Here is a 27779-nt window from a genome sequence, read left to right as displayed (position 1 = left end):
TCAAGACAGATGGTCTAAGGCCTTTATTGAAATTAGCAAAAGCTGATAACATATAAATTCTCAAAACAACTAACAATATGAACAATAAATAAATAAAATCAATAACAACAAAAAAGAAAACAAAGAAGGAAAGAAAGAAAATCTAGGAATTTAGGTAGAAAACTTCAAGGACCTGAAAAATGATGTATAAATGCTTTTGTCATTTTTATCATGAGAAAAATTTAAAATTAGAATAGAGGGGGAAAAAAGAGTCTATATATATGCTCAAAATAGGCATCATTCTTATGCATAATATTATTGCCTTGGCAAGACTCATGTTAGATTAATTTAGTAACGTTATTTTTACAGGCCCATATAAAGGTTTAGAAAAGCAGTCTTTAAGATAGTTTCCATATAGTGGAGCACAGTGGTTCTGTGTGTGAGCTCTCGCATTAGACGGCCCAGGTTTGAACCCTGTCCCATACTTATTAACAGTATAAGTTTGGACACACTGCCCACCTCTCTAGTGGCTTCATTTCTCCATCTCTAAAGAAACATATCTAATATCCAAAATATATAAGGAGCTTCTTCACCTCAATAACCAAAAACAAATAACCTGATTAAAAAATGGGCAAAGGCCTTGAATAGATGTTTCTCCAAAGAAGATATCCAAATAGGCCACAGGTAAACAAAAAGATTCTCCACATCACTCATGACCAATGATCAAATAATGCAAGTCAAAATTACAATGAGATATCAACTTATACTCATTAGGATGACTATTACCAAGAAAGGAAAAAGTAAGCATTGGTGAGGATGTGGAGAAATTGAGACTCTTGTGTATTGTTGGAAGGAAAACAAAATGGAGCAGCTGTCGCAGACAACAGCATGGTGGGTCCTCAAAAAGCTAAAAAAAGAAATATATGATCAAACAATCTCACTTCTGGGTCTTTATCCAAAAGAATTAAAATCAGGATCTGAAAGAGGTATTTGCACTCCCACATTCATTGCAGCACTATTCACAATAGCCCAGATGTGGAAACAATCTAAATGTCTACCAACAGACAAATCAACAAAGGTGGTATACACCTACAATGGAATATGTTTTAGCACTAAAAAGTAGGTAATCCTCCCGTACGTGACAACATGGATGAATGTGGGGGATGTTATGCTAGATGAAGTAGGCCAGTCATAGGACAAATACTGCATGATTCCTTCTACATGAGGTATAGACAATAGTCAAAGTCATAAAAGGAAAGAGTAGGATGGTGGTTTCCAGGGACTGGGGGCAAATGGGGAGTTGCTGTTCAACCAGTACAAAATTTCATTTATGCAAAATGATTAAGTTCTAGGGCTCTACTGTACAACATTGTGCCTATACTTTATAATACTGTATTGTACACTTCATTTAACAGAGTGGATCCCATATGAAGTATTCTTACCACATTAAAAATAAATAAACAATAGTTACAACCACAAAATATACCTGAGATATGGTAAGGGTTAGATTAAATCATTTGTGCAATGTCCAAATGCATAGAGAACCTGATGTGTACTAAGTATTAAATAACCATTGATACTATTTTCTTATTATACCTGTGAGATTGCTTGGGTTACTAATCCATATCTCAGGCTCCACCACTCATTGGGTGGCTTCATACTCAAGTTCTAGCTGCCATATCTAAGAGGGAAAAACAGACCCAGATGGCTGAAAGCAATTGTACCAGCCCCACCATCTCCACCCAGCGTGGGACTGAATGGTCTTTCCTAGGGCTTATGCTATGTATCTGGAGTGGAACCCTTTCCAAGTCCAGTTTCTCAAAAGAAACTGAAATGGAACTGTTCAGGGCAGTTGCTCATTGTAGAATGTGACAGATTGCTATGTTACCTTGCCTGACCTATTTCAGGCCAGAGTGCTGCTTATTTCTAGGGACTAATCAGGCAAGAGCTGTGATCTGATTCTTTCTCAGGCAGGTGCAGTGTGCAAAAAGAGCTTGGAGATTTGGCTAAACTAGAATCTGCACTAGAGCCCTGGTTATTTTAGTGCCTCGTATATATAGTAGGATGGAAATTGTTCATATTTTCTTTTTGAAAATGAGTCACAGAGTTGAGGAAGAATGTCAGTATTATGAATATCAACAGAATTGTCTTATTTTTTAACAGCCAAAAATTCATGAAACTGTTGACCAGCATTATCCTTATAAACTGTGGCTTAGATTAGATTGTTACAAATAATTTCTAGATATTAAAAGCCTTTCCATTTGAGACTGTTTAGTCATTTCCTCCATACTGATGGGACTCTGATCTCTCACATTCCTGAAACTTATTGGGATTTTAATAGAGAAGAAAGCCAAAATTGGTCATTTTTCTTAGAAGTGCCTGGCAATTTTCCTTATTGAATATTAGCGGGGTTGCCCAAGGAAGTTATGGAGTTCCTGGAAAGATTTTATTTTATTTCATTACATTTCACCTCATTTCATTTCATTTTTTAGAGGAGGAAAGGGGCAGAGAGAGAATCTTAAGCAGGCTGCATGCCCAGAACATAGTCTGACCTCATAACCCTGAGATCATGACCTGAGCTGAAATCAAGAGTCAGATGCTTAACCAACTGAGCCACCCTGGTGCCCCTGGAGAGATTTTAAACTGAAGTGGTTTTCTTTAGTCTGGATGGCTTGCGTACATAGTGCCTATAGGTGGAGAAGTGGATGAAATTGTTCCTGATGCTCCCTGTTCTGTGACCACTGAGCCCAGAAAGACTCGACATGGACAGAGGTTCGTTCACAGTGTCTCTGGACCACTGATCATGAGAAGTCACCATGGCAACTAGTTTCTGAAGGGAGGCTTACAGAAGAACCAGAAGTAGGGAGCCCTCATGGAAGTAGTCAAAGGTTTAAGGAAGTTACAGGATTCTAATCGAACTGCTTTTTTGATAGCACAATTAATGGGATTGGCAAGCCCTATCTTAAGTGATAGATTACCCCCTAGTTGGAAAGGCTCATAGAGGCTAATTTCTAAATTCACTCAATTAATATTTTTGAATAGTGGTCTGTGTGCCAGCAATGTGCTAGGTAAGGGAATAGAAAGATAAGCAAAGCATCATGGCTCCTTAATTCATGGAACTTAAAGTCTTGTTGGGGAGACCTGTATTAACTAACAAACCACACAAATATGTGATTATAGACTATGATAAGTGCCCTGTACAAGACAGAAACAGAAACCTGGGTGGGATACAAAGACTGGTCAGAATTTGGAACTGTATAGGTTTCCCTGAGGAAGTGGCTGAGATCTACAGGATGAGGAAACTAGATAAGCAGGTAAGATGGAAACGTTCTAGGCAAGAGCATGGGCAAGGGCTCTGAGGGGGCTAACCTCAGAATAACCTAAAATGAGGCTGATGAGGAGTGCTGGGGCAACATCATTTATGTTATGCATTCTGGTCCTTAGCCAAAATGCAATGGGACACATTGAAGGGTTTAAGAAAGCAGTGGTGGGGAGATGAGTAGAATAATCAAATCTGGATTTTGAACAATTCTGACTGCAGTGAGGAGAAATCATTGAAGGCATACAAGGGTAAATATGCTATCATTGAGCTAAGAGATGATGAAATTCTTAACAGATGATTGCACTGGAGATAAAAAGGAGTAGACTTGTGATATCTCCTTAGGGGATCAAATTGATAGTAGTTGGTGTTTGCCTGGGAAAGGGTAGGGGGGTGAGGAGATGGAAACTCTAGATTTGAATACCTTGTGGATATCCAGATAGAGCTACATAGGACATAGTGGGATTTTTAGATCAGATCAGAGGAAAAGTCTGAAAGGTTCTCCTGGTGCCTCCAAACGAAGTGAGGAAAGATCTCATAACCGAGAGGTGGTAGAAAGACAACATCTCAATTTATCTTGGCCGTAGATTCTTGGAGAAGTTCTTCTAAGGCATCCTGAGTGGTAACCTCCACCTTTGGATTATACCAAGCTCTATGAAGGAAGGGACCATGTCGTTCCTTCCTGTAGGCTAGGACTTGCAGAATAGAATGCCCAGTAGATATGCCCAAGTAGTATAGATAAAAATATGATATGTTCCCAAGAGCACAGAGAATATCAGAAGTGACAGCAAGATGGCGAGGAGTCTAGGCAGCCATGCTCCAGACTCATGGTGCAGTGACCTTCCGATGTCCCTTCCTTCCTCTCTCCCTCCCTCTCTTCCAGGTCTTGTGCTTCTGTTGAGACGATACCTTTATATTCTGCTGTCTTCTCATTTAGTTAAAAAAGCTTTAAATATTGCTTCGGTGAATATACTTGGTTTTATTTTGAGATGGTACCATATTTGGGAGCATTCGTTTAAGTAGAATACTTTTGGATGGAGTGAAACAGGAATTTGCCAATTGTAGTTACTTGGAGAAATGAGCAAAGAACGGAGGTCTAGGTAAAATAAAGGAAATAACACCTTTAGGAAGACCCAAGAACACAACTGGAATGGTTTGAAATTCAGCAAAGCAGGTTCCTGCAGATTTTAAAAGCCTTGGCAGCCGCAGATGTCAAGATCAGGGAACACCAGGCCAGACATTTTTAAAACAGTGAAACGAAGCCAGGATCTGGGAGTTCAAGGTGAGAAGGAAGAGGCCCAGCAAACAATCCTGATGAACTTCAGCAACAAGGACAAACTGTGCAAGGGGTCCCTACCCCACAGGTGGTTAATTGCAAAAAGAAGAAATCAGAGATCTAAGGTGAGCCGTCTCTGGAGCTAGGGCCAAGATGGAGAGGACTTCATGGGTAGGAAGTGACAAGAGTTTAGATAACTTTGCCTGAGAATTCTGATTCTTGCTGTTATTTTCTTCATTTTCATGTAATAAAAATGAGTGTATTTTCCCCTAAAATAATAACATTATGTCCAGGTGGACCGACACCATTGGAAATTTGTTTTTTTCAAAGTCATTAATATGCTGTAAATGTGAAAGGTGGAAATTATCTCACAAACAGATGTTTCCAGAAAGGCGAATAAAAATGAATAGAAGAATTACTGATATCTTCAAATAAGTATTGTTTTATGAAGCAGATATTAAGTATTTTCTTCATAATAAGCGTGTGTGTGTGTGTGTGTGTGTGTGTGTGTGTGTACACTCTGTCATTTTCCTGGCTCTTTCACTCTATATTATTTAGCTACAAATACTGAATTTTGGCACTTCAGGCCTTTTCACACAAATCTTCAACCAACCTAAGTGAGTGATACTGGGTGCTGGCATCTGGGAAGCATCCGTTTAGAGAACTTATTTTTGGAGGAGATGAGCCAGGGTCAGTCCAATTTAGGACCATGGTTGTGAGCAAGGAGCAGACCTGCTGTCACAGTAACTGTAGGTCAAAGAGAGTCTTAATTTAGCTCTATATCTTCATGGGGCTTCAGAGACACATCAAATGGAGGATCTCCAACCATCTTGGGTGTAAGTTGTTTCAGATATTCTGGGTCTTGTATTTACAATCACCATAGTCAACATAAATACCCCACCTTTTTCTCCCTTAGAATGACTGGTTACTCTGCTGTTACCAGCTTTCCAAAGACAGCTGTGTAGGCCTCAGTGTTCACAGTGACTTTGAATAGACTGTTCACCCTCCACGGCTCCCTCTAGAACAGGCAGGCTTGTCTTGGAATCCCACTCCATCCACTTCCATACTGGTTTCTTCTTTTCAGTCCTCTGTCCTTCTGCTCTTTTCCTACCCTCCTACTTGCAATCCTACCTACTGTTTCTCTGCCCCCCTTAATTTGTACCTGTCACATAATGCTTCCTCACCCTTCCTTCTCCTGACCTACCACAGCTTGCAAAACTGAGTTCCAGTCCTTCAAAGTCTTCTTTTCAGCAAAATGAAACATCCAATCCACATGAAAGTGTTCTAGTTATCTCTGAACATTTTGATATGGGACCAATAATTAACATTCTGGAGTTCAAGGGGTGGGGGCTAGAAACATGCGGCTGGTGGTGGTAGAGATCATTTTTGATGGGTAAGGCTTTCAATTTCCCTTACATCGTACTAAGCAGGCAAAGCCTAAATATTGGGCAGGTGCCATCCTGGCCCTTCTATGTGATAGGTCATCACCACTTTTCTTTTCAAAGAAGGCTTAAAAAGGGACCCTGGGACATTCCTGGTGTTGGTGGGACCCCTTCATTGATCAAAAGAAGCATGATTTAAACAAGTCCAGGTCGGATTAGGTAAGGAATGAGACCAAAAAGGAGATGTGTCTTTGAAAGCAGCCAATCTCATAGCCCGGGGGCAGGCATTTGTTGTCAGCTGTGTCATACGGCTTTGGGATTAGCCAGCTCTACTTTCTGTTTCAACAATAGAAAGTCTTGCAAAACTGCTGGCATGTGAGACAGAGGAATCCAGAAGGTCTTGGCATCTCTTCCAGCAGCATAACGGGTCTTAGGGAAGAGACTTGTGAGAGCGTGGTCCATGCACTCCACCACCAGGGAGAGGTCCACGTTCACAAAGGAAGTAGTGTCTTTCAGTTTGTCTAGACCTGCAGAAGGAGACAAAAAATACATTTACTCTTTGGAAGAAGGGGAAAAGGAGTGTGTGAGGCCAGGGTGTAAAGGGGCGAATACGCATGCGGAAATTTATTTTGAATTTGCCATTATAAGTGGAGGCCCCTTGTGGTGGGTTTCTATCTATTTCTCCCAAAAGGATGCAGCAGTGCTTTCGTTAGACCACTGGCTCTCAAACTTGAGTGGGCAGCAGAATCTCCTAGAGGGCTTGTTAAAGCCCAATTGCTGGATCCCACCACTAGCTTCTGACCCAGGAGGTGTGAAGTGGCACCCAATAATTTGCATTTCTATCAAGTTTCCAGTTGATACTGACCGGTGCTGTTCCCAGGACCAAACTTTGAGAAGCACTACTTTAAAGCAGCGAGGGAAAGATACTTTATTAAGTCTATGAGGCCCCTGAGCCCAGGAAGTTATGGGTTTGATTTCAAATTTATTTTAAGGAGTTAAGGATTTATAGGAAATGTGGATTGCATGTGTGCTTGTGCATGTGTGTGCATGCGTGCACTCACATACCATGTGCCTCTTATTCAGTGAATAAAGAGGGAATCATCCCCCAAAGTCTTGACTCAGAAAGTTAAACATATCTGTGTTATCAGGCAGATGAAATGCTTGAGTAATGAGCTACGATAGCTTTAAAGAGGCAGGTATTTTATCAGAAGATTGATAATGGCTTGGAGCATTCCTCTTGTGCTCTTAAAACATACCTGGGTTGTGTCTTCTCAAGAGAAAATCTACGATTTCAAATCTCCCTTTCAACTTCAGGCCCCAGTAGCCACAAGTTGCTCAAAGAACCTAATTGTGATTACCTAATAAATCTTAGTGACTATTTTAAACTCTTACAACCATAGCCTGGGAAATGACAGGTGAACTTAAATAAGTGGTCTGCTTTGGAACTGAGTCTGGCTGATGTCCAAGTTGGAAAACTAATAAAAACAACTAGCGCAAAATTGGGCTCAAAGACTTTTGGTACTTCTGAGAGAGGACACCTGAGCTAGCAGCCAAGTCAAAAATAATTTTGAGATGCAGGTTGATGACATATTCATGGGCATTTAGAAAGTATCAATGTCAATTATCAAACAGAGAAAACTCTTTTAAATGAGGGATTTTGTTTCTGAACCTACTAAGAATCTTCAAAGTCAGTAATAAGTAAGAAACAGAGTATTTAATGGCAGGGATTCTCAGCATCTAGTGACATAGCACTGGGAGGTTTGTCAGTGTTCTCATTGATGTATGTGTATCTGTGTGTGTGCGCGTGCGCATGTGTGTGTGTGTGTGTGTGTGTGTGTGTAATGGGGTTGGATGGCTGAGGGAGTCTGTCATTCTAAAAACCTCCCTGGGTGGACCTGACTTGGATTTTGGCTCCACCTCAAAAACTCCCGGCCTTGAACTTTGCCACAGTTGGCTGTCTTACAAAACCCGCTGATGAAGAGGAGTTTTGAGGTTAGAATGACACCAAGTTAGGTGGGGCCCTGTTTGGCTTAAAGCAGGAGCTCAGTAAGTGTTTGAGGAATGTTGACTAAGCTTTTCACAGGACCAGGAAATTGAGGTGGAGGTGGAGCCCTGGTACAGGAAGTTCCACCAGCTTCTTAATGCCTTGTTCACCTTATAGTGCTGGACCCAAGAATAAAAGGCAAAGTCAGGCTGTCTGGGTTCAAATCTAGCTCCTCCACTTACTAATTGCAACAATGGGCAAGTTATTTCTCTGTGCCTCCGTTTCTATAAAACTCAGGTCATATCCACTTCTTAGGGTTTATCTGGGCATTTTAAATGAGACAGTCTATGTAAAGCACTTAGAACGGTGACAAGTACATAGTAAGTGTTCTCTGTATGTTAGTCATACTCTATCTATTATTTCTCCATCCCTGACTCAATCTGACTTATGTTACTTCTCCTTCCGTCTCCACCCCTCATGCATTCCTGTTCTGGAGACCTTCCACCCAAATAATTCCTTCCTGTCCTTTAGGCCTTACTCAAAGGCCACTTGACCAGCAATGCTTTCATCCAGTTCTGAATTCCTTGGGCAATTAGAGACTGTACTATCTAGCACCCTATCTGGGCTGTTGGGTTCTGTCTAAGAAGTACAGGATCAGTTTGCTGGCATGCTGCACATCTCATTGCTTTATAATCTCACTTGGTTACTCTTTCTTGTCCACTAGACTGTAAGCTTGTTAAGGGTCAGAGTCCTTATATTTTGTAACCTCCATAAATCCTTGAACAATGTTGAGTGAGTGGTTGGTGTTTACCAAAAAAGAGGAGGCTTGTGTAGAGGTGAAGACTGTGAACTCTAATCTGGGCATGACCAGGAGGAGGTATATAGCTTTGGGTAGAACATTTACTTTTCTAAGCCTCTGCTCACTACTCCTATGGTTCTTTTGAGAAGGAAATAGTAGAATTCATAAGGTGTTTAGTATAGAATTTGTCATTTGGTAAATGCTCAGTAAATGTTTATAAACACTTGAAGTAAGAGATGGCACTGGAGTTAATAAGGATCTCTGATCCATATCTAAAATCCCTATTGGTATATTATTATAAGAACCTTATTTCTTTAATTTTTAAAAAGATTTTGTTTACTTATTTGAGAAAGAGAGAGAGAGAGAACATGAACAGTAGGAGGGGCAAAGGGAGAAGAACCAGCAGACTCTGTGCTCAGCACACAGCCTGATGTGAGGCTCGATCCCAGGACCCTGAGATCATGACCTGAGCCAAAGGCAGACTTAACCAATAAAGCCACCCAGGTGCCCCTATTTTTTCATTTATATTTGAGTCTCCAGGTTGCCTATGACAATAAATGCCAGAGGAACCCTGCGTCCTTCCAGAGACTTACTTTTTTCAATGTAACTTTCTCCATACTGTTGTTTGATATCAGGAGACAGGTGCTTCCAAATGGCAAGTTTTTTCTCAGTGGCTTTTATTGGATCTGATAATCCTGTCTTGAATAATCCTGGTTCGATACATGAAACGTGCACACCAAAAGCTTTCATGTCCCGCCTGTGAAAAGAATGTATTGATGTTTAATCCAAGTTTGTTTGGAGAATGTTTGCTATTTGGGTGATTATTTTCTTATGACTTTTTTTCGTGGTATCACAGAATTGGGTGGGTTGGAAAGGAATATCTTGTTCTACACTCTCAGTTTGCAGTGAGGAAGTTGACATTCAGGGTGTGAAGGCTGGTTTAGTGGCAGAATGGGAAAGGGACAGACCCACTTCTAGTCTAGTGCTCCCCACTAAGCCATACTCTCTCATTAAATTGACAAGTAGTTGGGTTAAGGACAGATTTCCTCTCAGTAGGCAATGTACATTATGGGGAAATGGAGTAATGATTGGCCTGGATGGACAAGTTTACCTCCATCTTAGGAATGTGAGGAGATTGCGGCACAAATGAGGATAGGCTGAAGGACACAGTGTGACAATCTCTGATGTGGCTAACCTGCTCCCTATGCTGCTCAGCAAGCTCTTTCATCATGTGGTTTACTGATTTATTGGGCAGTAAAGTTTTAGGGGAATCATGGTGCCCCCCCCTTTAAAAGCAAAACAAAGAATTGCAAACAATTATATAAATAATTATTTCCTATATTTAATGTATATTTCCACCTAGAATATATAAGGAAGTAATTACTCACTTTATATAAGCCTTTGTCATAAGATTTTTAAAGAACTCTACCAATGAACTTAAAATGTGATTTATCTTAGGTTCTGCCTTTAGCAACATACCTATTATTTAGTTTGCAGTGTATCTTACTGAAAATGCAAATTAGCTTGGTGCCGAAAGATTTTGAAAAGTATGTTGTTTGCATTAAAATTTTTTATTTCTTTATTTTTATTTTTTTTAAAGATTTTATTTATTTATTCATGAGAGACACAGAGACACAGGCAGAAGGAGAAGCAATCTCCATGTGGGGAGCCTGATGTGGGACTCGATCCTGGGTCTCCAGGATCACACCCCAGGCTGAAGGTGGCACTAAACGGCTGAGCCACCCAGGCTGCCTGCATTAAAATTTTTTAAAGCTATTTTACAACTTAATTTACTTTACTCACCTATCTTCTGAGTTTCTTTGGGTTTTGGAAAGTATTTGGGAAATTTTGTCTCCCTATCCACTCAAGAAATAACATATAGCCTAGGGACAAATGGCTTTAAGTCACCCAACTAAGCTTACCAGGTAAGGCAAACCATATGAAACCAGTATGCTTGCTGGGCAAATAACTTTAAATAACCCCAGCCCTCACCCAGTTGGACCACTCCTATGTATAGAAAGTCTGGAGCCACCACTGGACTGTGGCCTGCAGGCACAGTACCATTTCCAATACCAGTTCCATGATTTAGAAGAAAACCACCACCACAACAACCGCATATTTTACTGAGTAATTTCAGGCATGGTATATTTAGCTGCATGGCAAACATGCAAGTCCTTCAGTTAATTCCCTTTTTAAAAGTGGTAATTAATCTCCAAGAAGGTGGGAAGAAATCCTGTTGCTTTTCATCTCCCTCTCTCCTCCCATGATGTGACGCTGTACCCAGCACACATGTGGGAAGTAGTTGGCAGAATGGGGTAGCTTCTAGCTGGAGGGCAGTCCCAGGAAACGAGAGAGAATCGGAAAGATCAGAGAGAGAGGTGCTCAGGAAAGTGATGCCATAGTATTGTTTATGCACTGCACGCATGCATGTGTGGATCTGACTTAAAGAAGCAAGCTCTGGGACAGCCCTGTTCCACATCCCCAACTGGCCACTGTGTGATACATCTGCAGAACAAATCTGAATAGCACCATAGCACCATAAAGTCTTTAAAAATCAAGCAAACCTTGAAATATCAAAGTAAACAGAATGACAGTTAGCAGTCATAACCTAAACACAACCTCACCAATTGTTTGCTAAAACAAAAATATTGGGGTGCCTGGGTGGCTCAGTCAGGGAAGCATCTGCCTTCAGCTCAGGCCATGATTTCAGGGTCCTGGGATCAAGCCCCACATCAGGCTCCTGGCTCAGCCCCTCCTTCCACCCCTCCCCCCAGCTCATGTGTGCTCTCTTTCTCTCTCTCAAATAAATAAATAAATAAAATATTTTTAAAAATAAAATAAAACAAAAATATCAATCTTCTCCATAAGACTTAAATGAGACCCATAGTCTCATATCATTCTAAATATTCAGCATAAAAAAGAACTGGAAAATCTCAATTCACATGGGAAAAGACAGTGGCCGATGTTCATGCCAATGGATACAGATGTTGTAATTATCAAAGTCTTTAAGGCAGCTATTATAAAAATGCTTCAAATACAAAGGAAAATACTTTTGAAGTGAATGGAAAGTTAGAAAGTTAGAACGCTTCCCAGAAAAAGAAAAGACAAAGAAGAACCTAATGAAAATTTTACACTAGAAAAATACAATAACCAAAATAAAATATTTCTTGGTTGGATTCAATAGCACAGTGGTGATGGAGGAAAGTTAGTGAGTTTGAAGGTAGATCATTGGAAATTTTCCAATCTGCATAACAGAGAGAAAAATGAGAAAGTGAACAGAACCTTAGGAATCTGTGGGACAAAACTGAAGGTCTAACATTTGTGTAATAGAGCCTCCGAAGAAGAGAAAGAATAGATTGCAGAAAAAAATGAAGAAACAACAGCTCATCAAAAGACATAAACCTATAGATTCAGGAAGCCCCCAAAACCCCAAATGTTATAAACCCAGAGAAATTCATGCTTGGGGGCATTGAGTTAGGGCCTTTGTTTGCTAAATAGGTCCTTTGTTTTGAGCTCTGGAGTTCTTTGATAACACACAGCAGAAAGTCGTGGTCAGTGCTTTTTTGTGGGAGCAAAATTTTCATCTATGATTAGTAAATTTCTATTCTGATTTTTTTTGGAAATGGAAGCATCAGAGAAAAACTATTTTTTGCCCTTGGGGTGGGGTGGGGATGGGAAAGTTATCCATTTAGCTGTAGTGTCTGAAATATATAGAAATTTGGGTCTGGAACTTGGAACAAAAGGGGGGAAAATGCAGCATAGCTGAGTCATTATTTTGTGATAATTACATTTACTTTACCAGATAATTTTCTACTGAGGGTTTAAATAAGATGGTATTATTGTGTCTGCAAGTGACAGTTATACCAATGGAGAGATCTACCCTAATTTAGTCTCTCTATATGATCCCCTGACTATTTAACAAACTGACCTGTTGAATATAAATTCACCATCTCTGTCAGCATCATGCATTAATGCAAAAAGTGAAAAAAGACTTAAATAGACTTAAGTTCAAATCTCAATTGTACCACTTACCAGCTGGGTGACACTGGGCAAGTTAATTACTTAATCTTTCTTTCAGTGGTTTTGTCTACAAATTGGGAATAATTTGGGGCACCTGGGTGACTCAGTGGTTGAGCATCTGCCTTTGGCTCAGGTTGTGATCCTGAGCTCCTGGGATCAAGTCCTGCTCCTGGGATCAAGTCCTGGGATTGAGTCTGGGATTCTCCCTCTGCCTATGTCTCTGCCTCTCTGTGTGTCTCTCATGAATAAATAAACAAAATCTTAAAAAAAAATCAAGTTGGGAATAATTTTAAGCAATAAATAGAGTGTCTAGTACATAATAAACATTCAGTAAGCATTAGCAGCTATTATTTCCTAACAAGTCAATATTTGATTTACCTTAAGCTGTCATTGAAGCCTTCTACTGCATATTTTGAGGGAGTATAGCCCCCTCCACTAATTGCAAGCCGACCTCCAATGCTGGAGACATTGATAATCCTTCCTCGAGCTTTTTTGACCAAGGGAAGCAAATTTAGTGTTACACTGATGAGTCCAAACAAGTTCACTTCAATAGGTTCTCTGTAGTCCTCCACTGTCAGCCAGTCGGTGGGAGCCAGCACACCGAGAACACCTGCATTGTTGATCAGACCCCAGAGACCTAGAATAGAGAGGAAAGAAAGGAAGCATGATAGAAGATGACACTTATATGAGCATCTTTGATGGAAGTACAGCCCCTGCTTTACACAACTGTGCCATTTCCTCCTTCTAACCACATTCTTGCTTTGAAATGCTTTATAGTTTTGGGAAGTAACTACTCTCAGAGAAGGTAGGAGGCTAAATTGAAATAGTTGAAGCTCTGTTACTGGAAGCCAATCTCACAGAAACTCTATTTCTGGTTCTGAATGTAAAATACTGACATTGTCTGAATGAGTCTTTTGCTTTTTCATCTTAGATGCAGAGTAAATTGGTCTATTTTTCCCACTTGCTAGATCACAAAACCAGAGATTATTTATTTACAAAGAGCAATATCAATCGACTTCACATCTGTTTTTGGTGAAAAAAAAATCTAGTCATTAACTGTTTTATTTTATGATGGAAAACATTTAATATTGTTAACTTTTGGACTTCAAGCATTAACAATGGTCTGGAGCATTATTAAACCATTGCTTTTGAGCAGTTGAGTCTCAACTGTATGATGAAGATGTGATAGAGAAAAATCACATACATTTGTTTATTTCTTTTTTGGATTCTGACATCTTCATTAATGAGAATATTTCAAACTTCATTCAAGCCAAGAAAAGTCCTCTAGTTTGGAATGATGCCATCTTAGCATAAGCTGATGCAGAATGAGGTCCAGTGGCTTACTAGTCTGCCACTATACTACTGCTAGTCTATTAAACACCTTTACTCAGATTTTCAGGTTATTTTCTATTTTTTTCCATAGAAAATGTAAGAGTTATGGAATGATTTTATAGTGAGAAGTGGGTCCCAGGTATCCACATGGCAATTTGGGGATTGTTTCCATGATCTCCTGAAGCTTTTAGTCCCAAGTTCCTTTGCTGTGAATTTGGTTAAACCAGAATTTCATGAGAGAAGAGCAGGAAAAGTCAAAACCTCCAACTCAGTTCTAAATTTGCCTACTGGGACGTATGACTGAGGATAACGTGGGCTGTGTCTCTCGTGCAAACAGGGAGCTTGCAACTTGAAACCGTTGAGGGCTCTATCCCAAGATTTTTCCAATATTCTCCAGTACCATAGCTGGTATTTTGGAGACATTTTCTTGAAAGGCCATTTAAAATCCAAACACATTTTATTTAGCTAGAGCTACTTCACAACACCCCCTCCATTCTTCCCACTCCCATATCACTCACCTTTTTCCCCAACTTGATTTTTCACCCACTGGGCAGTCCTCTTGACATTTTCTGGGTCAGTTACATCCAGAAGCACAGTATGAAGCCTTTCTGAGGTTTCTGCTTTTAGAGCTGTTGATTCTGATTCAGTCAGACAGGCAGCTATTACATGAAATCCTTTTTTATCAAAAGTTCTGGCTGCTAAATTTCCAAAGCCCGTGTCACACCCAGTAATGAAAATGTACTTATCAGTGATGTCTGCAATCTTTAGTTGTCTTTTATAATTCCATAGAAAACCACAAAGGATTAGGAGGGCTAACACCCAAAAGAACATTCTTTTTCCTGTATATGATAGGGACTCTTCTTTCTTGAACAATAAAAGAAGACAGTGACCTGAGTGTTCAAAATTAGAAAGAAAATTCAAATTAGAACCATTAAGGCACTATAGCCCAATATTGATGAACTTCAGATATTTTAATGCATTTGAGTGAATAAATAGTTAAAAAATTATTATTATTTTGTTGGAAAAATGGCCATTTAAGTGCTAAACCATTCCTCTAAAGTAACACAAAAACTAACCAAGTGATAGAGAAAGTAAACAGAAGAGAGGGTCCCATGACAAAGCTGACACTAGTAATTGGGTTGACGTGACAGTAATCTCATGTATGAATTCACCCATCTAAAACATGGGCTGTCATGGTAAAATCTTATCTCTTGCTACTTCATGAAATTCAAGAGTAGAATTAGGAAAATCTATTAGAAAATGTTCAATTCTAATTGATTGATTAGATCCTTTATTATTTTTACACCATCAGGCAAAGTAGTTGCCCTATGAAAATATTTCCAAGTTGGTTTCCATTTTCTTATTTTCAATGGGCTATTGTCATTCTTCAACCCAACTCTGAGACCATCAGAACTTTATTCAGAGAATATGCAAGTGCACAGCCACAGCCATTCTTCAACCCAACTCTGAGACCATCAGAACTTTATTCAGAGAATATGCAAGTGCACAGCCACCAGAGAGTTCGTGGAGAGAGGGGGAGATGAATGGGTAGACTGAGGGATGATGCCTGTAGGCACAGCATCCCAGAGAAAATCAAGAAGCCTCAGATTCTATTCTCTTTGGATACTAGCTTTCTGTGAGAAAAAGAATCACATGACATAGGACTAAGAAAAGCAAATTCTTTCTGGAAAATCATGAGACTTTGACTGTAAGTTTAGCAGAATGACTTGGCTAACTAATTTTTCAGGGCTAGAAGCAGGCTAGAGCTTGAAATCAAACAGATGGAGGGCTTCCTTTTCCTTTCCTTAGGAGACTGTCACTTGTCTTTTCCCTCAGCATTTATTACCTTTTTATCTTTTCCTAAATTAAAAGAATGCATCATTTCAGGTAGCCTTACTGTATCAATTTAGAAATATCACAGTTGTTTTTGGATTAAAAGTAAGTGTTAGGATGGTTGAGTGTCTGCCTATAGCTCAGGGTATGATCCCAGGGTTCTGGGATCGAGTCCTGCATCAGGCTCCCATGGGGAGCCTGTTTCTCCCTCTGCCTATGTCTCTGCCTCTTTCTCTGTGTGTCTCTCATGAATAAATAAATAAAATATTTTAAAAAATTATTCATTTTTTTCTGCTTATAGAAGTAACTTATGCTCATGGTAAAAAAATTGGCAAATACAGAAAAAATTAAAGAACAAACTAATGATTATCATGTTTGACTCTTAATATTTTTGGTACATTTTCTTCCAGTTTTTTTCCTTTTTATGTAAATATTTCTTTCCCTAATAAGGAATATAAACATACACACAGATTGAATTATACACACACACTCATGTACACTCATGTGTACTGCTTTATAAGGAATAGATTATTCCAGATAAAAAACAACTCAATGTAATATATCTTCTTCACTTCTCAAGGAAATTTTGGGCTTTCATCTTTCTTCCTGGTACAAGATCTAGAACTAAAGAAAGAACTGTCCATTGATAAAATTAAGTCAGACTTAAATATTCAAATATGGTAGGTTTGAGCAAACTGGTTGATTCTTTTGATATAGCTGTGCCTACTTCTAAAGCAGTCAAGTTTTTAGACAATCGTGGCTTAATAATTTGGTATTGTTTCCCAAATATTTCCTGTGTAGGAATTATTGATTTGTGGCAAATTAATGTCCATGTAGTAGAATTTTCCCTTTACAAATATATAAATACATTTAAAAATGTATACTTTTGAGGTGAGGTGTTGGTATAACTACCTCTTGTGAAATTTCATGTTTAGTCATTTTTAAGGAAATTTCATATTTATAAAATCAGTGTAGTGTTTTGTTTAGATATGGCCTCAATAAATTGAATAATTGAGTAATTAAGTGTTGAATATGTTTTCTGAATGAATTCTATAGCTTTCACTGCGATTAAAATCTCATGGAGGGACACCTGAGTGGTTCAGTGGTTGAGCGTCTGCCTTTGGCTCAGGGCGTAATCCCGGAGTCCTGGAATCAAGTCCCATGTCCGGCTTCCTGCATGGAGCCTGCTTCTCCCTCTGCCTATGTCTCTGCCTCTCTCTCTGTGTCTCTCATGAATAAATAAATAAAATCTTTAAAAAAAATCTCATGGAATTTTCTGAAAACGGTAAATGTTCATGGGGCTTAATGTTTCTGAGATCAGAGAATAGAAACTTTCTATGTCATCATATTTTGTTGGTGGCAAGCATAAGAGGAGTTATAGTAAAAGAGCAGTTTATTTGTGAAGCATTCTACACTGCACTTTTACATATAGATCTCATTTGATTTTCTTCACAGCCTTTTGAGTTAGAGAGGGCATATTATTTGCCTCATTTTATAGAAGAATTAATATGCCAACTAATAAATGTAAAAGAAATGATGGAATTAGAAAATCACCTTTTGGCAACTATAATAGTAGCAATTATATCAGGCAAGAACAATCAATGTATGCTAAAACTAGTAGGTGAAATTCTGATAAGAAACTAATTAGGGATGCGTGGGGGGCTCAGTGGGTTGAGTGTCTGCCTTTGGTTTGGGGTGTAATCCCGGAGTCCTGGAATCAAGTCCCATGTCCGGCTTCCTGCATGGAGTCTGCTTCTCCCTCTGCCTATGTCTCTGCCTCTTTCTCTGTGTCTCTCATGAATAAATAAATAAAATCTTAAAAAAAAACCAATAATTATAGAATCTCAAAAAAATCTCCCCATGAGATACATACTAATTAAAAAGAGAGCAATAATAATTTCACAGTGGAGAAGCCTGAGAGATACCACCTTAATCAAGTGATACAAATTAATACCACTAGTTGTGGGACAAACCAACATCATGTGCCTCCTGGTATGGTACACTGGGAAGGACACAGCAGCACTTTAGTACATAAATGGAAGTTAAGCCTGCATAGAGACAAATCTTCCAATTTCACACAATACATGGCCTATACTCTTTAAAAATGTCAAAGTCATGAAGGAAAAGAAAGATTGAAGACTGCTCCAGATAAATGGAGACTAAAGAGATGTGACAACTCAATGCAATATGTGATAGTGGACCAGGAAACTATTTTTTTCTTTGGCTAGAAAGAATATTATTTGGTCAACTTGTGAAGCTTGTGTAAGATCTGTTGATCTGATAAATAATATTGGATTCTCAATAAATACTAATTTCCCAATTTTATAATTTACCATGACCATGTAGAAAGTGTCTCACTTTTTAGGAAATACACACTGAAATATTTAAAGATTAAGTGCACTATGTCTTCAGCTTATTCTCAAAGTTAAGAAAATATAATAATATTTATATAAATTAATTAGCATATTAAGAAAGCAACCTAAGTGTCCATTGATAGATGAATGGATAAGGAAGATGTGATTGCCAAACCACGAACAGGTGGTTGCCTGGGCAGTGATGGTGGTGGGGGAATGGACAAAATAGGTGAAGGGGATTAAGAGGTACAAATTTCCAGTTATGAAATAAATAAATCCCAGGGATAAAAAGTAGAACATAGGAAATATAGTCAATAATAATGTATGTATGGTGATAGATGATGAGCATTTTGTAATGTATATATTGTACGCCTGAAACTAACATCATATCGTATACCAACAACACTTCAATTAAAAATAAAACAGCAGCAACAAAACTCCCACATACATATGGATGTAACGAGAGAATGACAATGCAAGGGTGGTGAAATGTTAATATTTAAAGATTCCAGGTTGTACTATTCTTTTAACTTTCCCATAGTTTGAAATCATTTCAAAATAAAAGCATAAAAATTTGGCAAGGGAAAATATAACTTTTTTTTTTTTTTTCTAAGAAAAGGCTTCAGTAGACCCAAAGGGGTTTCATGCACAAAATAGGTCAGAACTCCAGCACTTCAGGATTTAGTGACCTTGGAATTCCACTCTTTGGTAAGTTCACCTTCATAGCCACTGGAGAAAAATAAAAATTCAAACCAAAACAGACTCCCTCCTCCCTCCTCATGGCCTCCACGTCCCCCTTACTTCCTCCATCCCTAGAGACAGAGAGGAGCTTCTTAGTTGTTAAGGATGGGCTCCCTTTAAAATGTGTTGTCTTTATTAGGTATCCCTCTGGGCTGAGTCCTCTCAGATGCTGGTGTCCCAGCCCACAGCCTGAAACCAGGGGACTACCAGCTTTGAGCTAGAGTTTTGCATACCCTGTTCTTACCCCAAATATTACTGTCCAAAAAATACTGGTTCTTCAATTCCTAAGGTTCACCTTCCTCAAGTTCATTTTATTGAGTCAGTCACAAATCAACACATGCATACCTTTGACCTCTAATCGTATTTGAGCCAAGGTTCCATGTGTTGTCATGTTTCCTAGCAGCAGCCTTTGGTCAGAGTTACTGGGAAAGCGACCTGTACACAGAATCTGATTGATGGCCGATTGGTTCATTGACCGCCAAGAGGTAAATGAATGACTGCAACTAGTATGGCTGCCTCAACCATATTCCACTAGCCTGGCCACCTCCACATGGCTCCTCGGTCCCGAAAATTCAGAGACTCAGGGGCACTGACCTTAGTTGCTTGGGCTGTTTGCTTATTTGCTTTGTCTTCCAGGTTATCTCATAACAAAGTGCTTAGCAAGGGGTACACATCACTTGGTTCAAGGCAAGAGCACTTCATCTACACCAGTCCTCTTAGGATCCAGTGGCTGTGAGCCTGTGGTGTTGTCAACGCTGAGGACAGAGTAAGGGAAAGCCGATCTGCAGTCCCCACACCCCAGGGCATGAGGACTGGTGCGACTCTAAGTATACGTCCTCTGAACTGTGCCTGGAGATTTTTCCTAAGCCACAACAAACACTAGTCACTTGGCTAGTAAAAATAAATGTGGGAAGTGAGGACTGAGGACACACACACACCAGCAGGGCAGGGGTTAAGAGCCCAGGTCCCAGAATCAGGCACATCCAGTCCCAGCTCTTTGATCATCAGAGGTCTTTGGGAAAATTATTTATAATTTCTTAGCCTCCATTTTCCTATCTGGAAAATGGAAATAATAACTTCACCATTGGAGAGTACCTGGTAAAATAAAGTGACCAATGCCTACCACATAGGAAGATCCTTATGGTGGGATCAGTCACATTCGGTTATGAGGATCCTGCTCATACTTCAGCATGGGTTTCTCACCCTTGGTACTTTTTGCTATTTGGGGTAAAATAATTATTTGTTGTGGGGTCTGTCCTGTTTATTAAAGGATGTTTAGCAGCACACCCCGGCCTCTACCCCCTGGATGCCAGGAACACCTCCTCCCCAGTTGTGACAACAGGAAATGTCTCCAGACATTGCCAGATGTTCCCTGGGGGACAGAACTGCTCCCAGTTGAGAACCACTGGTCTAGACCCTCCTTGTCTTGGGGGTCCAGAACTTTACAGTATCAGAAGTTCTTTTCTGAAAACTCAGTCATTAGTTCAAGAACTAAGGATAGTGCCACATAGATGAGAATTCATTTATTTATTTTCTTATGGCCTTACCAGAAAAGTTTTGTTACTTAGAAATATTACTCCTATCCTGCTACTGTAAGCATTAGTTTCTGTGATTTGAATTAAGTGCCTCTTTGTCATCAGGAGGATAGGAGGCAGGGAACAAAGTCAAATTTAGAAATTACCAAGTTAGCACTCACAGCATTTATGAGGCCTAAATTCTGGCTAAGACTTTTCCATTAGGGCCACTACAGGTTCCTCTGGGGAAGCCCTTCTGCTGGGTTGCCAGTTGATTCTACAGAATTCAGAATACATCCCCAGGAAAACCATGGTACTCGGGATTCCCAGATCACCAGGTCAAGAAGGGACAGTCGTAACTGCTATGGTTTATTGAGAGCTTGCTGTATTCTAAGCCCTCTACTAGGGTCTATAAATATTTCTTACATAAGCCTTACAGTAAAATTATCTCCATTTTATAGAGAAAGAAACAATTTCAGAAATACAAGTTAATTGGCTCAAGAGAGAATTGTAGTGCTGCTTTGGGGACTGATACTGAGGCCACTTTAATTTGACTGTTCATCCTTTCATCCTCTGCTCCGCTGCCACCTTCATTCCCACTCAGCTCTGGGAGTCTGGGCTATACGTACACTTCTCTACAACCACCACTACTTACATGATACTTGGCATTAGGTAAGTAAATGCTGTGAAGGAAAGAAGGAAGAGAAGGAGGAAAAAGTTTCAACTCTAAGCCCAGGGTTCCAGTGATAATTGGATTAGTCTTTGAACCCTCTGAATCATCAGACAAAAGGATAATAATAGCAATATAATATTCATACTTCCAATTTAGAGAACTTCAGGAATTTTTGAAAAGTACTCAAGGAATATTTATCCCATTTAATTGTCAAAATATTTCTGTGAGCTAAGTGGAGTAGGTATCACACAGTAAGTCATTAGCCAGAGAATGCCTAGAGCTAAAATTCTCATCTTTGAACTCCCAAAGGAGTAGGAGAAGAAAGAACTGCAAAGAAATTGATGCATTATCAGGTAATAGGAGGAATGAAAATACTTGATCAAAAGCCTTGATCATGTCACAAAGATTCAAAAGGAACCAAGAAAGGGGAACTAATTGCCTCTTTCATTTACTATGCAGAATGCTTAAGTGTAAACCGGTGTTTGCAGCTGTAGGAAAATATTGCAACTCGATTACCATCCTTTCTCACTTCTGCTTTTTTTGAATTGTCTATACGTGGGTTTCTTTTCCTACTAAAAAATCAAAAATAAGATCCTTTGATTTCACTTCTCTTATTCATGTTCCCCCGCCCTTTAAAAGTGAATGACAGAGTTAAAAACGAACAAAAAGAACCGAGAATAATGTCTCCAATGTCTCAATGTCATTGTGAGCTCTACTTTTCATAAGAAAAACGGAATTCTTTCTAAATTCCTTCCTCCACGCAACTTGATTTTATTTCCACATAACTCCCTGAAGGGCTTTGTTCAAGGATGCAATACTAAAGGTAGGCAATCACACTGATTGATAGGAATTTGTAGAATTTGTATTTACTTTCAATTTGTTGCAATCGTGGCCCAAGCTGAATCAACAACTAAGTAGTTTCTTAAAAAAACAAAACAAAACAAAACAAAAAAAACAACAAAAAAAAATCAAATAGCATTTAGTAGTAGTTTTCTCAAATATTTTCCTTTTGAAGTTCTCTTGCACGACTTTCTTAATATCGGTGGCATTCTCGACATGTATGTCCTTAGTATATTTAATATTGTTAACCTAGCTAAGTTACACAGAATTCTTTTTTATTTTGGCTTTTTCATTGAAGTAAGAAATTCTATTTGTTTGTTTTTTTTAACTCAAGTGAGCTTTCACAGATTTCTGCTGCACTTTTAAGAAAAATAGTTTGACCTAATGACACAAACTAATTCATATAATGAATAAATACATTTCTCTGAAAAATATGTTCAAGTTGGGCACCCAGAAATCTAAGGACATTTTTTTCAGTGGAGCCAAGAGATCCTATATGAAATATGCTTACATGAAACCACGAATGCTTCTTTGAGGGTCTGATGAAAATAATAGTAATAATAGTAATAATAATAATAATAATAATAGTAATAATAATAATAATAGATGCTGCTAATGATATAATTGAGGTGGTATTCATCATTATGGAAACAGTAAGTTCCATCACTTGATGGAATGAAGAAGCTCCTCCACCAGTTACATTTTCCTTGAACCCTGCCTCCTCCGGGAGGGAGGTGGCCTGTAATACCCAGAGTGTCCTTTCCATGGTGGGACCAGTGAGGCATGGAGGAGTGCGTGCTTCCTCTGCAGACTCAATCATTCAGAAAATCTCCTAGAAGAGGTATGGCAGCCATGTCTAACATGGGGAAGACCTGATGGATTTGTCTCACCTCTGATTTTCTTTTGCCTTCTCTCAAAGCTTTGAAATTATAATTAACCATTATATCCACAATTATTAATTAATGAATTATTCCCTGTTCCCCTTAGCTTGATTACTTTGCCAATATGCTTCCTGGTAGTATTAGCAGGTTAAGAATTATTGTTAAAACCGTGATCTCTTTACTCAAGAGAGCATATATTGTATATGATTATAGCTGCTTGTCATTACAAGGCTTCAAAGAAAGCTTAGACAGGTGCTCAGCTAGGTCAGTTGGAAGAGCATGCAACTCTTGATCTTAGGGTCATGAATTCAAGCCCCACATTGGGTATAGAGATCACTTTAAAAAAAAAACTTAAAAAAAAACAAAGAAAACTTGGAATCTGGGGACAACATTATGTATAGATGCAGAAAGTATGTTCAACATTTCAGTGTATTTCTTTCATACACGGTTACCTTTGAGCAGATGGGAAGGTCTGAGTTTTTAGTCTGTACCTTAAGAACATTTGTTACAAGGGTTTTAAGACCACTTCCCGCTTTCCTCATGAAACATATAACAATTTTTTTCTTGTATTTAAATATTAGGATTTGTTCTAAAAATTGGACACCCTTTTCAAATCTCAAAAACCCAAGTTGATTTTTAATTTAGATATGTTTTATTTAAACTTTTTCCCCAACTGCTAAAAATCAACCCACTGAGGGAGCACACCACGCCACCATTTAAATCATAAAGCCTTTAACAAGGGCTGCCAGGGTTAAGTGGCAGGGAAGCCATTGAACTACCCATTGTATTTTGGGAATCAAAGTGAAAACAGACTCGGACTTGAAGGAAAGCCCAATGTCTTCCAGGTAAAATGCCAACACAGTGATCATAAAATGCAGAGTAAATATCTGAAACAGGCTTATTGCTGTCATTTTAGTATCCAGGAATCAAATGTGCATTGTGAGGAAGTACCCTGCTTCCTTCTGACCTAGAAGGTGTTTTTCTCACTCACTTTGCTGAGCATGCGTGCATTCGCCTAAAGTGATGTCTGGTAATACTAGCAAAGCAGGTAGACAAACAGATCCGACCTACAGCTAGTTGGTAGCAAATCTGTTGCTCCAGTAAGAAACTTTTTGGAACCCCTCCCCCATCCAGTTTCCAGTTAATTATAAGATTTGCAGATGGTGTCAAAGAGGCACAGAGACAATAAATAGATATAAATTTGATTTTAACTCTAGGATGTCAAAGAACATTCAAAGAAACACCTGGGGGAGTTCCAGGCAAGGATCCAGGCAACTGGGATCACTTTTATGAGAGGATGGACTCAGTGTCCATCACAGCCTTCAAACATTATTATTATTACTATTATTATTTTATAGCATGAAAAACAACTTGACTAATTCTCCAAAAGTGAGAAAAATCAAAGGGAGTTTGGAGACTGACATGAGAAACAGAAGGATAAGTGATAGAATTCGGTCACTGGTTACCTTACTGAAGATGCACTGGAGTTGGAGAAGCTGTTGGAGACCTGCGGCCGAGGGCAGTCTGCCTGCTGTGCTGAGGAAGGAAGGATTAAGCCACCGGACCACACCGTCCTCTGGAGGTGGAGATTTCCTGGGCTTCCGTCAAGCTCTGAGTACATGCATGTCTGAGGAGTCTGAGGTTCCCTCCTCACTCTGAGTCACTCTAGTGTGACACTAGCTGATGATTAAATCTCTCTTCAGTGCATGAATGGAGCCAAAAAGCCGTGGGTCATGTGTTTTTGAAGGAATTGGTAGTATCTTCAGTAAATTAAGTTCAACAACTTTCAGAAGGAACTCAACAATGATTAATAACATTCCTACTCTGAGTGCAGTCTCTTGACCAAATTCAGCAGTTGAAATAATGTAATATGGAAGCATGTTGGAAACTGTCCAGTGCATTGTTCTAATCAATTAAGTTTGAATTATGATTACCTTTCATAGTGTCTAGGTTGGGTTTTTTCTCCCTGTTAACATATCTTTGCTGATTTAGTACTCCTTCCCTCCTAAGAGAGTAGGTAGGGGACATCTGTCTTCAAGGATTCTCTTTCTCATTTTTTAAAAAAGTATTTTATTTATTTATTCATGAGAGACACACAGAGAGAGGCAGAGACACAGGCAGAGGGAGAAGCAGGCTCCTTGCAGGGAGCCCAATGTGGGACTAAATCCCAGGACCCCGGGATCACACCCTGAGCCCAAGGCAGATGCTCAACCACTGAGCCACCCAGGCGCCCCTCATTTTTTAAACATTGATGAGCAAGGAGATGAAAACAATTTAATGACATGTGGTCCTCTGCTTACTTATGAGTCTTAATTTGTATTTGAAGGTATGACAAGGAGAGCTTACTGAAGTGGTGTCTGGAATGGAAAAGGATCCCGCTTCCCTCCCCAGAGCTGGTCTGTTCCAGAGTTGATCACAGCCGACCTGCCATATCTTGGGACTGCAATGGGAAACACTGAGGCTGCAGGTGGGGAAGAGGAAGAGACAATGCTAATATGTACACCTTCCAGGCTACCACCTCTCCTTTGGGCATACAACCAAGTACAAACTCCACTGATTGCTTACTTTCAGTTTCCTTTATATCAATTTATTGCTATATATTAATTTATTGCTATATGTCTCAGATTTCCCAGCTTCCGTCTTCTCTCTTTGAAAATGCAACTTATTATGGTTTAGCTGGGATGAGTGAATGAGATGAGACCGTATCTGTCTAGGTAGAGTTTAGACACAGCTATCACGCTGTAAATGAAATGAGGATCTTTTTTCTCCAAAAGAATTAAAAACCAAGACTGAAATTTACAGGGGTAAAGATGTAGGAACCAAAAATATGCCACATTTACTTCTTTCCCTTCACATTCTGCAAGTCAAAGTAAGGCTCAAATAGAGAAATCTTTTAGAGAAGTAATACATTGACTCAGAATAAAGGTATAGATGAGTAATATCGGACCCTTCCTATGAGCAAGTTATTGTCACTCAGAGATGGAGGGAGTCATAGGCACCTGGGTATCGAGGAGGAGAAAGGGAAAGGGGCAAAGAAAAGGCTATAAAGTTAGTTTGTTTCTCCCGTTGTCAGATGGTTCCACATAAGGGTTCAGTTAATGGAATCATTTGTCAGTAGTGCCTTATCTGAACTATAACTATTTCTACATTCAAATTCACATCTTAAGAGCTATTTAGCTCTTTCTTTAAGGAAATTTTCCCTTTCATTCTATTCTTACTTTAACAAGGCAACACAACCTGTGAAAGTGCTCCTTGCTCAGAATTCTCCCTATGTTAGATTTCTGGTCATCGAAGGTAACATAAAGAATACAGAACCAAATTGTCATTCTATTTATTTCTTAGTTCCTTTTTGAAACAGAAGATTGCATTGTGGATTTTATTCAAATGTAAAAACAAAACACTAAACATATGACTCTCCTTTTCCTTTTAAATCTCTATATCGCTCATATTTTCCCCAATTTCTCTCCAAGAATGCTTTTTCCACATTTCCAGACACCAAGCAGAATGTCCAGATTCAATTATCTCAGGAGACATGGATCAGGCTTCTTACAACTGCAGAGATAACCCTGAAATTAGGTCAAACGAAGAAAAACACTTACCCCAGCACTGAGATCTGTGATGGGTCCAACTCCTGGAGTATGGCTGGTGTCACTCTTGTAAGGGTGGCTGGGTGGGTGTGGGTATGGGTGGGGCTGGGGCAAGGCTGTTTATGGAGAGTGCAGTGGAATGTGTCTCTCTGAAAAACTATGAATTGGTATTATGACTTCCTATTTTTAAAAGTGTACATTGTAATTTGTATTTCTTCCTTTTGTCAACAGACTGCTCTCTTATTTTCAGTATAAAGATCCCTTTACTACATCAACAATGACTTTGACATTCGAGCAGCTTAATGATTCCCATAAATGCATAGCTAGGCTTGGTCAAAACTAGGAGCTTTGTTACTCATTTGGCATTTCCTAACTCTCCCAATTGTAAGATGAAGCTGGGCTAATCTTTTGTTCCCTTTACTGTAAAATCCTTAGGACTGAATTGTGAGAACATTTGGTAGATTCTTTGAAAAAAGATCTTTTTTATTTGCAGAACACACAACCTTTTACCTTATTCAAACAAAAGGTCTTGGCTTGAAAGATGAGGTGAGGAGTATCATATTAGGGAGCATTGTCCTGGAAAGGCAAAAGGAGCAAGAGAGATGAATGAAGGCTTAATAAGAAAAATGTGACTCTCACAGAGGAAGGGAGGTGGGTACTCCTTTTGGTGTGACCATCACATGTAGAGCACTGAAAACCCAGAATGTTCCATGACTTAGGAATGGTTCTCTTGAGCCAAGTTTCCTGGTTTTTCCAATCCAAGACAACTTCTTTTTTCCCAGAATTTTAGCTGAGATGGATAAAGACTCAAATGAAATTAAGAGCAGATGTTAAATACATTCTATTGTGTAATTTGGAAGTACCACCCAGTAGGAAAGAACTCACTGGGATCCATGAAATGGAGATGCTTTAGAGGTAACTTTTAGCAGTCAGAGATAACTGTCTTCAGACCCTCTTTGGGGGATTCTGAATTGTTTGTTCTGTGCCAGGCCTATGTTAGGCTCATGAGATATAAAGACGAATAGGGCATTTTCTTCTGAAGAACCACTTACCATTAGCTCACTGATTGCTGATTAGGGGATCCCACAGAACTTTTCCTCTCCTTGAATGACCCCTGCTCCTTGCTGGCTCCCAACATGTCACTCTCATTTATGACTGTTCCCCCCACCCCCCGCCCGCTCCTTGAGACTGGGGTGGTGGATATGTGAACTGCTACAGCCTTTTTTGAAAGCTAACTAGAAACATCTACTAAAATAAAATATACA

The 27779-nt window shown here is 39.2% G+C and overlaps 1 protein-coding gene and 1 long non-coding RNA gene across 3 annotated transcripts; one reads left to right on the top strand and one right to left on the bottom strand.

Moving 5' to 3' along the window:
* Positions 1 to 26603, bottom strand: DHRS9 (dehydrogenase/reductase 9). Of its 2 annotated transcripts, none has more exons than XM_049106273.1 (5): positions 26527 to 26603; positions 14610 to 14981; positions 13138 to 13396; positions 9333 to 9496; positions 1 to 6483 (listed from the first exon to the last, which is right to left on the bottom strand). In XM_049106273.1, the coding sequence occupies exons 2-5, from the start codon at positions 14920 to 14922 to the stop codon at positions 6260 to 6262; spliced, it is 960 nt and encodes a 319-aa protein (XP_048962230.1). In that variant the 5' UTR covers positions 14923 to 14981; positions 26527 to 26603; the 3' UTR covers positions 1 to 6259. The 2 variants fall into 2 exon arrangements, with proteins under 2 accessions (XP_048962230.1, XP_025315863.1); XM_025460078.3 differs by lacking the exon at positions 26527 to 26603 and adding an exon at positions 24394 to 24600.
* On the top strand, positions 19348 to 26534 carry LOC125754433 (uncharacterized). Its single transcript, XR_007408633.1, has 3 exons — positions 19348 to 19504; positions 20995 to 21205; positions 25254 to 26534. It is a non-coding gene; the product is annotated as an uncharacterized LOC125754433 (long non-coding RNA).
* Positions 26604 to 27779: the final 1176 nt, after the last annotated feature.

This window comes from Canis lupus, chromosome 36 (genome assembly GCF_003254725.2).
Source record: "Canis lupus dingo isolate Sandy chromosome 36, ASM325472v2, whole genome shotgun sequence".
Lineage (NCBI taxonomy): Eukaryota > Metazoa > Chordata > Mammalia > Carnivora > Canidae > Canis > Canis lupus.
The sequence above is the reverse complement of the archived record's forward strand: the minus strand, read 5'-3'. Positions and strand labels throughout refer to the sequence as shown.